Here is a 13,622-nt window from a genome sequence, read left to right as displayed (position 1 = left end):
ATAAACAAAGAACCAGACTATCTGAACTCCTGTTGCCCATGGTGACCTCATCCCAGGGAATGGGGTACAAGCAAGTGTAGCCCTTAGGCATGCTGTGCAAAGCTGTTTTATCTGCAGTGGCTGGCTGACTGGTGTCTCTGGTTCTTTGTGAAATCCACTTGCCCTTCCTTGGCCTGTAGGATCTCCTCTTGGGTTTGCAAAGACTAATCACCTGCTTTGGAGTCATTCCTAGCAATCACCAATATTTGAATTGGTTTGAATTTGCTCTGTAAAATAATCTGGGATTCCAGGAATGTGCTTTCAGTGACTAGATAGTCTTGGCTCGATCCTGTGCTTCCTAAACTGGGAGCAGGAAAACTCATTTCCCCAATTTTTATAGGGGATCTTGATAGCTTAAGAAAATTTGATAATACAGCTTGACAAACTTTTACTTTTATAATGAAAATTTGAAGTCCAATTCTTCCCTCTATCACTTAGAGGGACATGTTTGCATGTCCCCAAAAGTCAATAGAACACATCTACAGTTTCTTTCTGAGGGAGAAGGTCAGTTGCCCCAGCCTTGGGATTCCTAAAAAATGTGTGGGGTAATAAGCTGTCACTCAGATCTGTGGGTCTGTACTCTTGGGTCATCAGGTGACAGTGGACAGCAAACAGCATGATTTTATTGCATCTGCTCAAGTGGACCCCGGTCTTTCCAAGTAACAAAAGGACATCCTTTTGGAGAGTTAGGGGTGCCATGCTTTTTATTCCTGATCTTTATTCACAGATATAAAGTGACAAAAGTAAATGTTTGCAAACTAACCTTTTCAGGGCTAGTTTTAGGTTAAAAAAAACAAAACCAATGAGATGGACTAGTTATTTTAGAAACTTAATGGAGATGTTTATATTTGAAGAGGAAGAGTTATTTTTTTAGCAACAGTGCAGTTTCCCCATGAGGAATGTGTAGTAGGTCTCCCACTCAAGATGAAAAGTTTGTCTAAATGATATTGAAGAAATGATTTATGATGATGTCAGTGAAGATTTCTTCTTGTTTCCTCACAGGAGTTAGCAATCTGCCTAGCACTTCTGGCTTTTCTTATTCTCCACTACGTCTGGGGTCAGATTCAGTGCTTGATTTTTGCTTTAATGGGTAGGAAACATTTTCTTTTCCCTTTACTAACATCTCGTGTATTTTCTCCCATAGTGCTCCTCTTCGTTAGGCCCAGAGATGCGTTTCCCACAAGTCCTGAGGTTCAGTCATCTAAAACCATGTTCACTCAGGGCCACAAGCTCCCTCCTGCAGTCCAGGTGCCATGCACCTCTGAAGGAAATTCATTCTATTATCTATTCCTGCATGGAGAACCTTGACCCAGAACAGGGAGCAATTATTCAATAACCCAATAGGAGTGAACCATCCAGGTAGCCATTGGTACACCTGCACAGGTGTGCTCAGCTCTACAAAAACTCTTCTTATAGTAAAGGAAGACAGCAAAGAACCCATCCAGGAGCTTGCAGGTTGAGAGCAGCAACCCCTGCTTAACCAGGAGGTAGCTGCCGTCAGGAATGCTGTCCAGAGCAGTCTCTGCACCACACTATGCTAGGGTCTCTTTGCATCTTCACTATCTTCAGGGTCTACTCCTGGAGAGGAGGTCTCTGAGAAAAAGATGCTACAAGTGTAGCAGCCATTAGACACATTGAATAAAGAGCCAGGCATTGATGTGCACATAGTAACCATAAGAATCTAAGTCAAAGAAAAGCCCTATTTTACTCAACAGTCCCTGCATTTTGTTTCACGTTACATTTCTCATAGTCAAGCTATGAGATTTGCTTTGGGATGAACATCTTACCTCTTGAAGAATCTTTTGAAAGCTACTCATTTACTTAGCAATATTGGAAGTGCATGAACTCAAGTGCATGAGCTTTTGAGTGAAGGGTGCTACTGGCCTAAGCCCTTGCTAGCCTTTCCCTTAGCCCCAAAGCAGTCCAGGATCCCTGGTGCTAAAAAGCTTCAGCTATTTCTGCTTCCCTACCGTCTCATGATAGGCCTGTTTTCTGTCTCATTAGCCACCTGCTCTGTGGTGGCTGTAGGATTTCCATGTGTACAGCTGTGTCTATAACTGTGTGAGCAGAACCCCCATTCATCTGTGTCTGACATTCAGCTGGGAACTTTTGCACACTCAAATATCCTGAGCATGCATAGAGTATTTTCAGCTGTCTGACTCCTCTGCCCACCTTATTTGTGGTAAAATGGAATCACAGACAATGGGCTCAGGGACAAAAATAGGGAGAGACAACAACATAGTTTTTGGAAGCAGAGCCTAATTGGGGATCTGAACAATTGTCTGAAGAGTTCCATTTACATTCTAAGAATGTGGGTGTGGGACCTGGTCACCATATATCCTTACAATATCCTCTGAGGCTGCAAGGGGAGTGTCATGCTTCATGGTTGCCACTCAGCAAGCTCATGTCACTGTAGCTGACATTCATCGGCCCTCGTGGTAAGATAGGAGTGAGGCAGGAGGGGCAGGATTTGGTGCAGTGGGTTGTTACTTGTTGAAAAGCACCTTGATTGTGTAGTTTTGTGTTTGAGAAAAAGCCCTTTTCACATAGCGAAGCTAACCTGATCATAATGGATACCACTCTTGAACCCCTGAAATAGGATATAAGCGGAGCTATAAAGACATCACAATGATAGCAAATTCCTGGCCTCCGTGAATTTTTATGTCTGGTGCAACTTCAACACTCAGAGCCCAAGCTACCGGATAGTTATTTGGCAAGTGTGTATTTAGCTTGTTGTAATGTCTCCCTGAACTACTATCCTTTCCTTGAACACCTTGTATGTGATACTAGCCTGTTCCAATTCACCGATGGTCAGGGGACGGCATTGCCTTAGAAACTCAAACTTCACAAACTAAATTTCTCACCTCAAGGTCACCTTGACCCCAATGACTGAGCTTCAAACCCTTTAAGATGGTCAATCCTCAGGCTCTTTCCACATAACCTTTGACGCACAAAACCCACCCTTGACCCCAGAACACAAGAAGATCATGCTACCATAATCTGGGCATGGAAAAACAAAACAAAACAGACATCGACTCCCTCTGCACTGGGGGTGAAGGTGCTACTTTCTAATAGACCAAAGGTGGATTGTTACTATCAGTATACTCATTTCCTATGGAAATAATGGTTTTCAAAATTTGGATTTGTCCCAGTTGTCAGTTTATCTCTTAAAAGGTGCTAGTTCCTACCCTCTGCAGGACAAATGTTGAACCTTCTCATAACCTTATTCCTGAAAAAAAAAACAACCAAACAAAAACAAAAACAAAAAAACAACTGTGCAGCGACCGAAAGTTTGACCAGGCTGCCAGAGGCAGATTGTCCCTGTGTCTACCACCTTTCTGGGTCATGTTTATTATACGCTTAGTGAATGCAAAGAGAATTTGGTAGATAGATATAACATTTGATGCTTTTCATGTACTTATTTTAAATTTTTTTGAAAACTGTTAAAGAGTGTTTTTAGAGTTTTATGCAATATATTTTGTTCGTATTCACCACTTTCTCAACTCTTCCCCAATACCCCAATTCATACCCCATTCTCTGCCCACCCAACTTTGTGTGTCCCCCTCTCTTTTATAAATCCTTCATGACCAATTTATGCTCCCCAACTTGTGCTCTTGGAGGTGTGGTCTTCTCCTGGAGAGTGATAAACTTAACAGGACCTACACTTTCAGGGAATTCACACACTCTGTCTCCTAGCAGCCAACATTGCCAACAGCTCCACAATCTGGGGTGGGATTGTGTGCCCAAGTCCTTTGTCCTTGCTGGGTTTGCACAGTTTTGTGTGTGCTGTCACAACCACATGTGTGAAACTGCCCTGCTGTGTCCTGAAGAGAATGTTTCCTTGTAGTCATCCAATGCCTCAGACTTTTATAGTCTTCCGGGACCCTCTTCCCTAAACATTTAGCATGTGAGATTTGAGGTTAAGTTTTCAGTGTATGAACTTTGGGGGACACATCAGAATTGTAACAACTTCCCTTGGTCAAACATCTTGTATGTGGTCAGCTCATCACATATCTATATGCCTTGTTACAGCCATTGCCCAGTCTAACATGCTTCCACTCACCACCCTTGTTACAAGTTATCCAAAGTCTACTCCCCCACCCTGGGTATTAACATGAGGCTGCCCCCATCCTTGTCCTCTCCAAGTGAGCATTTTATTGTGAATATGTGTGGTGATTAAAATTTTTTTGAGACAGGGTCTCCCCCATAGTCTTGGCTGGCCTGTCACAATGATCTCCTGCTTCTGCTTCCCAAGTGCTGGGATTAAAGGTATGCACCACCACATCTTACTTGGCAAAGGAATTTTCACAGAGGTGGGGGCAGCAGCAGCAAAAGTTGCCTCTGTCCCTCTTCCTCCCTTCTCAGTGTCACTTAATGGTCTCCCATGGAAGAATCGATCCACAACACTTAAGTGGAGCTGTATGGGGAGCAGAAGTTTCCAGAACAATGTCTGTTTGTGGTGGATTAACTCAGCGGCTGCTCTAGCTGATACTTGAGCTGGACACAGCAGGTGCTTCAAGGTCAGAGGACCCCCCTTCCACTACTGCACATGTGTGTGCTCACACACTCACATATGCACACACACACAGAGAGAGAGAAGGACCAAGTACTATGAAGAAGCTTCTGCTTTTCACATCAATTATCTTTCTAGAAGATGAAGCCACAGTGACAAGAGATGAAAATTTTACCCTATAACAGCTATTTGCTGTTTCCAGAACAGACTGTCCACTTTTCCATTCTCCAAACCTGAGAATAGATTCTCCAATCGTCTATAAACTCTGGCAAGGCTCCTGGCAATGGGAAGTTCAATGTAACTAGGGAAAGGACTTCAATTCTCTAGCTATGTCTGACTGGGTATTCTGTTGTTTGTGCTTCAGTTTTCTCACTAGGAAAATAACGGGACTGAATGAGTTGCTTTGTTTATTTAGACAACCTTAGAATGTACAGGCCCGAGTACTGAGAAGCTTAGAGTGTGTTTCAGAATGTTTTCATGGCAGGAATTGCCAACTTGGGCCTGACACCAGAATTCAGAGGAACAATGAAATGAGATGTCCCGTGAACAGACAACCCTTCACGTTTCTCAAATTGCGTTTACTGTCTCTAAGTTCTCACAGAAACCCCTGCTTCCCATGCTGATTTACAAATATCTTCCTGGTTATATATTTATTATAGCTCAGTAGTAGCAGTGGTGTTCCTCCTCTTGGTGAAACTGTAAACTCTGTGAGACCCATGAAGACCATATAAGGGCTCTTAAAGAACCTGTAGCCCAGTAGAACAAAGGCCAGATGTACACATTAGAGGACGTCCTAACATGAAACAGGTGAAGATGTATGACTTTTAAATTCAGCTTTATTTTTGACTGTACATACACTAAAACTTACCCCGTCTAAGTGTACAGTTTAATGAGTTGTGACAAATCTGTGTCATTTTGTACCTGTCAGCATAGCTATTTAAAAGGTTTCCGTCACCTCCCAAATTTCCCTACTCTTTAACAGTATTGCTTTGAAGTGTAAATCTATCTTCAGCTTTTATTAACTCTCATTTATCACTCTGCCTTTATGGTTTCTGGCTTTTATTGTTCTATTTAAGAAATATTTCCTTTATTCTAAATCATGAAGATTTACTCCTATATGCTATGACTTATTTCTAACCAGTTTTGCTCTTAAGCTCTAATATATATATAATTTGTTAAGTTTGAATGTGTAAGGGAAGCTGAAGGGCGTTACTTCTCTTCCTTGGTTTTCATATACTTGTCAATGTGTTCCCCCCCCCACACACACACATTTTTCTTTCCTTTGTTGAAGAGATGCCCTTCCTTCCAGGAATGCAGCTGGCCACGCCTGTGTGGGTCTGCTTCTCCATTCCATTTTCTGCCATTGCTCTGAATTTCCTCCACTGGTTGATTATTATAGTTGTATAAAGCCATCAAGCTTGGCACCTTTGATCTGGTTTCAAAATGATTTTTACTATTTATTATTTTTACTTTTCTTTTTTCGTAATTTAACTTTGTGTAAAGGGTGTCAGATCCCCTGGAACTGGAGTTACAGACAGTTGTGAGCTGCCATGTAGGTGATGGGAATTGAATCTGGATCCACCTAAAAGACAAGTCAGTGCTCTTAACCACTGAGCCATCTACCAAGCCCATTATTTTCACTAATCTTTTGAAGGCTTAACTTTGGGTTTTATTGGTTTTCTTCATTTTTGGTCTGTTTTCCATTTTTACTTATTTCCATTATTTATTGTTTGTCCTCTTGTATCTACTTCTTCTTATCTTTCTTATTATTTTTTATGATGAAAACTTGGGTTGTGGATTTGTTATCTTTGTTGTTCTTCAATATGAATGCTCCAGGCCATAGAGTTCATTGCTTTAGGTGAATCCCACAAGCTTTAGTGTGTTGTGTCTTCTTTTAATTGTATCCAAGACATTTGTTGATTAATGTACTAATTTCTTCACTAATACATGGGTTATTTAGATGGGGTTGCTAAAATTTGAGACATCTGAGATATTTTTCCCCATATTTTTTTCTGCTTGACTTCTAATTAGATTCTATTATGGAAATAGAATTACTCTGTATGCTCCCACCCTTCTAAGTTTATTACGTTTCACAGCCTAGAGTGTGACTCAACTTGGCAAACATATACACGTTCTGGGAAGTACAAGAATTTCCTGTTGTGGCCGGGCGTTGGTGGCGCACGCCTTTAATCCCAGCACTCGGGAGGCAGAGGCAGGCGGATCTCTGTGAGTTTGAGGCCAGGCTGGACCGACAGCCTCCAAAACAGAGAAACCCTGTCTCGTAAAACCAAAAAAAAAAAAAAAAAAGAATTTTCTGTTGTGATTGGCATTTTCTATAAATATTGGTTACATCATTTGATTGATGATGTCATTCTAGTCTGCAGTACTCATTCTGATTTTCTGTTATCAGTTCTATTAATGGCTGAGAAAGGAACTTTGAGATCTTTTATTATACTTAAGAATTTACTTAGATAGACCTTACTGACCTATTAGGGGTTTGTGCGTCTTTTACTTTGAAACTCTATCTAGGTACTTTCATATTTAACCATGTTATATTTTCTTCAAAAGCTGATTCCAAGATGATGTATTTCTTAATAACCAAATTTATCTCTTCTCTGCTTATACCTGCCTAGTTTGGGGTGTATACAGATGATCCTCATTCATATACACAGGTTTTGGCTGCCATGATTTATTTAACCCATCAGTGGTGGTGCAAGGGAGGAATCTCGAGGATGGGGCTGAAAACCCTTTAGCATCATTCCAAATAGCAGCCCTCAGGGAAAGTTTCATGGCCTGGATTCAACACACCTAGTTTCCATTCTTCCTTCAGTCATACATAGGGCTGAGGGCAGCAAGTGACAGGATGGCAGAGAGACTCTTGAGTACCTGAGCTGCACTTCTCCACCTGGTGGTTCATTCTGTAGGGCTCTGGTTTTAGTTTTGAGTTCAGCTGACTTATCAGCTAATATCTCTGGGCATTTTCATGACCTACCTATGCCCATGGTTGTTCCTTGAGTAAGTTTAGGTAAGTACCTAGAAATGGAATTGTTAGGTTGTATGGTTGTTGTGTAGCTAACTTCACTAGAAACTGTTAATCTGTTTTCTGTAGTCTATTGATTTTATGCTTGCACCTAGAATGTAGGTGTTCCGGCTCCTCTGCATATTAGCTGATGGGGCTCTGCATTGTCCTTCACATTTTAGCCATTCTAGTGCATATGCATGATTTTTCTTATGGCTTTAATTCACAATTTCTTGCCAGTTTTTCTGTTTAGCATTATTTTATATACATATGCTGAAGTTTGCCATAGAATGGCAGAGGCCGCTCTGCCATGAGGGGGTGGCTTCAAGCATAGGTGGTCTGTTGGCTGAGAAGGACTGATCCAAGTGCCCAAAGAAGAGACAGTTGCCTGTCCTGTGTCCCCAGTCCCTTTGCACCTGTCATACCAGTGTCTCAGACACAGAATCTCAGTAGCAATGTGGGTCCCCAGACCTTAAGGATCATCATCCTCATGTAGGAGGGGGTTGTATGCAGGTGAATTTCAGTGCCTTATTACAGACAGAAGCAATGAGAAAGTGCCAACAAGGAATCGCAGCTCATAGCTGTCTTAATTATCATCCAGGATATAAAAATATACATGTTATAAAGATGTTCCTAGAGGAAAACATAACTAACCTGATGAAAGAAGAGAGGAAAGGAAAGAACGTGGAAAGGGACTGGAAGGAGAGAGAAAGGACACGAAATGGTTAGAGATGGGTAGGGGACCTTGCTAGTAGTTGTGTTTTATTTCTTAGGCTCTTAGGGCAGCATCTGTTTCCAGATCCAAGCCCCTGTTAAATACCATACCACCCAGTGTTCCCAGTATGAGCAATGGGCCAAAGTTCTAAATCTAACATCCAGTCTGAAGCTCTGTATGTCCACCCAGAAGCGTCATGTAAAAAAAAAGTCATTTTTATACAAATGACATTTGAGACTAACCTATCCACTATGATTTCATAGTAAACATCTCTCCAACTGCTTGGAGACTGAGAAGTAAGAAATTCAGGAGGCAAAAGGGCCAGGAAGCTTCTGTACATGAGATTCTTCTATATATAAATATACATTGAGAGATTATTCTATATATGTGTGAGATTATGTCCACATTTTAAGAAAGAAAGGAAGCAAACCTAAACAGGAGACCAAGAACATAATTTCTCTTGTGTATGACTATATGTACTGTGTTCTCTGAAATGATCTATATAGTGTTCCAAAACAAACAGAAGTGAATGAAAATTTAGCTATGTTCCCTAAATTTAATAGAGGGATCCAGGGTACCAAATCACTTTCAAGCAGAAGCCCCTACTGAGACTGGTTGCTCAGTGATTTATAAGATGCAAGCTTACATGTCACTGTTCTGAGGGTGCTTTTGTGCTGGAGTTTCTACTGCAAGGAAGAAAATGAAAGCTGTCGGTGTTTCAGAATGGCCTACATTTACTGCATAACATTGTCAGGGTTTAGTAATCCTAGCAACGATGGTGAAATGCAGTCACTTGTATATGGAAATAATGCTGTAAGAGGGAATAAGGTTTTTCTTAGCCAAAAAATTTCAATGAGGCCTCTCCATTAGCACTGTTTTAGCATCGCTGTCTTACGACACTGCAACTTTTCTTATTTTTGTACTTTCCCCCCTCTGATGAAAAAAGTGGCATTCTAATAATTATCAATTTGGTTGTTTTACTGAAAGGTCAAATAGACAAACCAACCCCGAAATTATAGGTTCCGTTTCACAGGAGCAAATAGTAAATGTCACTTTAGCAGAGAAATAAAGAGGATGCACATTTTAAAGAAGCTAAACACTATGTAAACTGTTTGTAACCATGTCATGAATTTATTTCCCCAGGTTTTGTGAGTGGGCATTAGGGAAGACTCTCTGGGGGAGTTGGTTACTGGGGAGGGTTGCTGAAGGAGAGCTGGACACTGGGAAGGGTGCATAGGGGAGCTGGGCACTGGGGAGGACTCTAGGGAGCTGGGCACTGGGGAGGACTCTAGGGAGCTGGGCACTGGGGAGGACTCTAGGGAGCTATTAGAACAAAGATGGTTGAGTTTGCTTCCTATACTTTTAAGTATTTTGCTGTTCTGATTTAACCTCAGACCCTTACCAGCACTGTCCATCCCGCTTGTTATTTTGTCTTCATTTGTGTATCTCAGTGGTTTCCATGAAGTACCTTTTCCTCATGGTGCCAGTGAAGTAGGACATTGTCTAAATACATCCCAAACTCCATGGCTCATGGTGGGACGTGTAATGTATGCGATGAGCATTGCTTCATCTCAGGCAGAGTCGTCCACAGAGATTCTTTTATACTTAGTCCCCAAGTCAGCTCAGTACTGAGGTGAGACCCTGGGGACTTGCTCGGGGTCACACAGCAGCCAGAAGCTCCCTCCTTTTGTGTCTGTCCTTCTCCTCAGAGTGTGGTGTGCAGACACGGAGGCCACACAGGCATGTAAGAAGAGCGGACGGATCTCTGCTCACTGCTTGACTCACCACTCATGACGGCTCACATAGCTTTGCAAAGCGCGAGGCGGGGTTGGTTTCTCCGCTTCTGTCCATTGCAGATGAGAGTGTTCCAATCCTTCAGTTCTGTCTAGACTATGACACTTCTGTCTTCCATTGTCAGATTAGCCCCACCTTGAATCTCACATTTGGTCTGTTTGCTTAGCACCATGTAGAGAAGCCCTTGTGTGAAAAAGTAAGGCTCATCCTCAATAAGAATGAGAGCAGACACACTCACCATATAGGCACAGCTGTCAGACCTGTCCCTGAGAAGAAGGATGGCTTTATATCAATATCGGTAAGATGTCATTCACTCTGACCCCGCCAATACCTAGGAACCATGTCTGAAACAGACCAGGCAGGACACACTCCAGCATCCTCCTCGGAGCTAAGGAAATGAGTAAATTCAATGTCTGATTGCCTGAGGGTGTTTCCTCTGGCTGTGGTCTTCACATCCCAAGAAGGATCCACTCGTGACAATAAAGCCCCAAGTTACCCGTCTCCTTCCCTCACCTCATCACTCAGTGTGGGACTATAAAACCCCTCAAGAAGAGACGCTCTTAGTGAGTGTGTTCCTTCCTGGCCTGCTTGGAGAATCCCTGTTTTTTTCTCCCCTAGCATTCAGGAAGACTGAGTAAATTTTTCCCATGTTTCATGATAGCACATGCTGCTTGCTTTGTTCTAAGCAGAAATGTCCATATTGTGAAAGATCCGCCTATGATGTTTCCATGCCACAGAACACCCTTGGGTTGCTTTCACAATTAACTGGGCAGTCCTTATCTTCCCACTCAGAGTGTTCCATAATGACTGTACCATTACACACTCCCACCTACATTGAACAGTAGCTATCTCTTTGTGCCTTCACTCCTGATTTGTTTTTTTTTTTTTTTTTTTTTTTTTTTGGTGCTTGCAACTAATTCATGTTTTTCTTAAACTACACAGTCCATGACCTGGAGCTGACCTGTCTGCTGCCCTCCAGCCTCTAGCAGAATGTGTGTTCTTTAATCTCCACCAGCAAGCAGTGATTCTAGGTGACAAGGGGGTCAGGGTTGATGGCTGCACAGCGCATGTCTCTAGGTGGGAGGACATCACTTTACTGTGCTCTCCCGGGCAGTGAGGTGATACCCTAGTGCTGTCCTAAGCAGACGTTCACTTATGCCTTCTCAAAGTGCGTTTGATAAAGCAGTGGTAAAACAATACCAAAGGAAAAGAAAGCACTCTGTGTCCTTTGGAGTCTTGTCTTACAGTAGCCAGGATGCTCTATCAACCCTGAGGAACATATTCGAGGAAAAGTCCATCATTTCCCTGTGCTGTGTGTGCCTGTGAGCCTTGACCAAATTCCGTGAAGAGTGGAGACAAAGTTAATTCTGCCTCTTTGTTCCACTTTCTGGTTTCTTTTCATGATGAAAATTTGTATTTTTCAAATTATCTGTAGCCCTGTGGTTTTCGAGCACAGTGTTAAATGATGGCTGTACAGTTTTGCCAGTGTTAGCTGCTTTTCCTATCACTGTGACCAGGTTCTTGACAAAGGCAGGCAGGCAGGGAGGCAGGCAGGCAGGGAGGCAGGGAGGCAGGGAGGCAGGGAGGCAGGGAGGCAGGCAGGGAGGCAGGGAGGCAGGCAGGCAGGGAGGGAGGCAGGCAGGCAGGGAGGCAGGGAGGCAGGGAGGCAGGGAGGCAGGCAGGCAGGCAGGCAGGCAGGGAGGGAGGCAGGCAGGCAGGGAGGCAGGGAGGCAGGGAGGCAGGCAGGCAGGGAGGCAGGGTGGGGGGGAGGGGGTGGAGGTGGGGAAGGAGGATGCATTGTGGCTCACAGATGAGGGCACAGTCCATCGTGGCAAGAAAGGAATGGAGTCAGGAATGCAGGGCAGTTGTTCACATTGAATCCTCAGTGGAGAAACAGAGAGGCAGATGTTGGAACCCAGCATACTTCCTCCTTTCCCTGCTTTTATTCAGTCTGGGACCACAGCCTGTAAACTCCTCTGTCCACATTCAGAGCTGGCCTTGGATCCTCAATGACCCCCTCTGGAAAGGTCTTCACAGGTGTGAACTGGTGCAGTTCCAAACTCAGTCAAGTTGACAGTGAAGCCTATGATCACAGCCACCTAAGGGAAATGTTAAAACCTAGAAATGATATGAAACTAGTAGTCCCTTGTTTTCCTTGTAATACAGATCAAAGTGAGCTGTAGTCAACACTTTGTTCTCTATGACATCCATCTTGCAAAAAACAAAATGTTCGAGACAGCACAAGGCATAGGATTCCATTTAAAAGGGAAGACTACAAGAAGAATATATGCTTTAGGTTGCTGGGTGGTGGTTTCTGTCCTTCCTGAGACAATTATATAGAAAGTTGAACCCCTTGAGATACATGGAGGAGTATCATGGATGACTGTGATTACCACATGCAAAAAGAGTCATGTCACAGAAGTCATCTCTGGTTCCAGAAAGGTGAAGTTGCAAATTCAATTACAATACAATTGTTTTTCCTCCCTGGAGGTTATTGGTACTATATAATTTCACCAGAAATAGTTCCCAAGTCATTCTTTGTGACAGGTAAGGAAGAAGAAGGGGTAGAGGAAGTAGAAGGAGAAGGAAACAGAGGGAGGAGTGGCTGACCAGACACAGGCATGTGCCAAGTGTTTCACATATGTTACTTTATTCAGTGCTCATGATGGAGGATCTCATTTCCATTCTACAGGAGTGAACACTAAGCTCAGAACAGTGAAGTAACTTGCCCAAGCCACACAGCTAGTAAGTGGTTGGTTTGGTGTCCTGGTGTGCTTCTCTGTAAGACACTGACCAAAAGCAACTTGAGGTGGGAAGGTTTTGTTTGGCTTAAAAGTTATATTCTGGCCTCCAGGGAAGCCAAAACTGGAGACCAAGGCAGGAACCTGAAACAAGAATCATAGGAGATGCTGCTTACTGGTTGGCTCGGTTATTTTTCTTACACAGCTGTAGTAGCTTGAATGTAACTAGCCCCCATAATCTCATAAGGAGTGGCACTATTAGGAGGTATGGCTTTGCTGGAGTGGGTACAGCTTTGTTGGAGGAAGTGTGTCACAATGGAGGTAGGCTTTGAGGTTTCCTATGGTCAGGATACCGCCCAGTGTTTTAGTCAACTTCCTGTTGTCTGCAAGATGTAGGACTCTCAGCTCCAGCACCATGTCTGCCCATATGCCGCCATGTTCCCTGTCGGGTGCCATCTGTGTTAGCCTCACGTTCCTGGGCCATATGCCACAGACTGGTGTTTGCGGGGCAGCGATCAGGACTAGCTGAACAGCCCTGGCACCATTCCTGAGTGGGGGAGTGTGGATGAGGGAAGGCTATAGGCGCTAAAGAAAAGATGGAGACATAAGATCATATCAGGAGGGCAGTGTCAGTAAATACTGAATGCGCCCAGTTTATTCATGCATCATCTTAAGTAACCAACCAAAGGTGGGGCAATTGCAGAAGACTTCTATTATCATGTATAAATGGCAGATAGCAATTACTTCCCTTAGTCCTAAAGACACTTCATAGCTGCACATACTATACCATCAGGTACTTCA

The 13,622-nt window shown here is 43.2% G+C and overlaps 1 protein-coding gene across 4 annotated transcripts in view; it reads left to right on the top strand.

Moving 5' to 3' along the window:
* Nucleotides 1–13,622, top strand: part of Trim55 (tripartite motif containing 55) — a 43,573-nt gene that overhangs the window by 26,189 nt on the left and 3,762 nt on the right. The window contains exon 10 of one of the 4 annotated variants that reach the window (XM_040741459.1): nucleotides 1,042–1,129. The exons of the other annotated variants lie outside the window; for them this stretch is intronic. Coding sequence (XP_040597393.1) covers nucleotides 1,042–1,129 — 88 coding nt within the window. The remainder of the gene's footprint in view (nucleotides 1–1,041; nucleotides 1,130–13,622) is intronic. 4 annotated transcript variants of the gene reach the window in all.

Source organism: Mesocricetus auratus, unplaced genomic scaffold (assembly GCF_017639785.1).
Source record: "Mesocricetus auratus isolate SY011 unplaced genomic scaffold, BCM_Maur_2.0 Super-Scaffold_6730, whole genome shotgun sequence".
Classification (NCBI taxonomy): Eukaryota; Metazoa; Chordata; class Mammalia; order Rodentia; family Cricetidae; genus Mesocricetus; species Mesocricetus auratus.
Note: the sequence above shows the minus strand (reverse complement) of the source record. Positions and strands in the feature narration are given on the sequence as shown.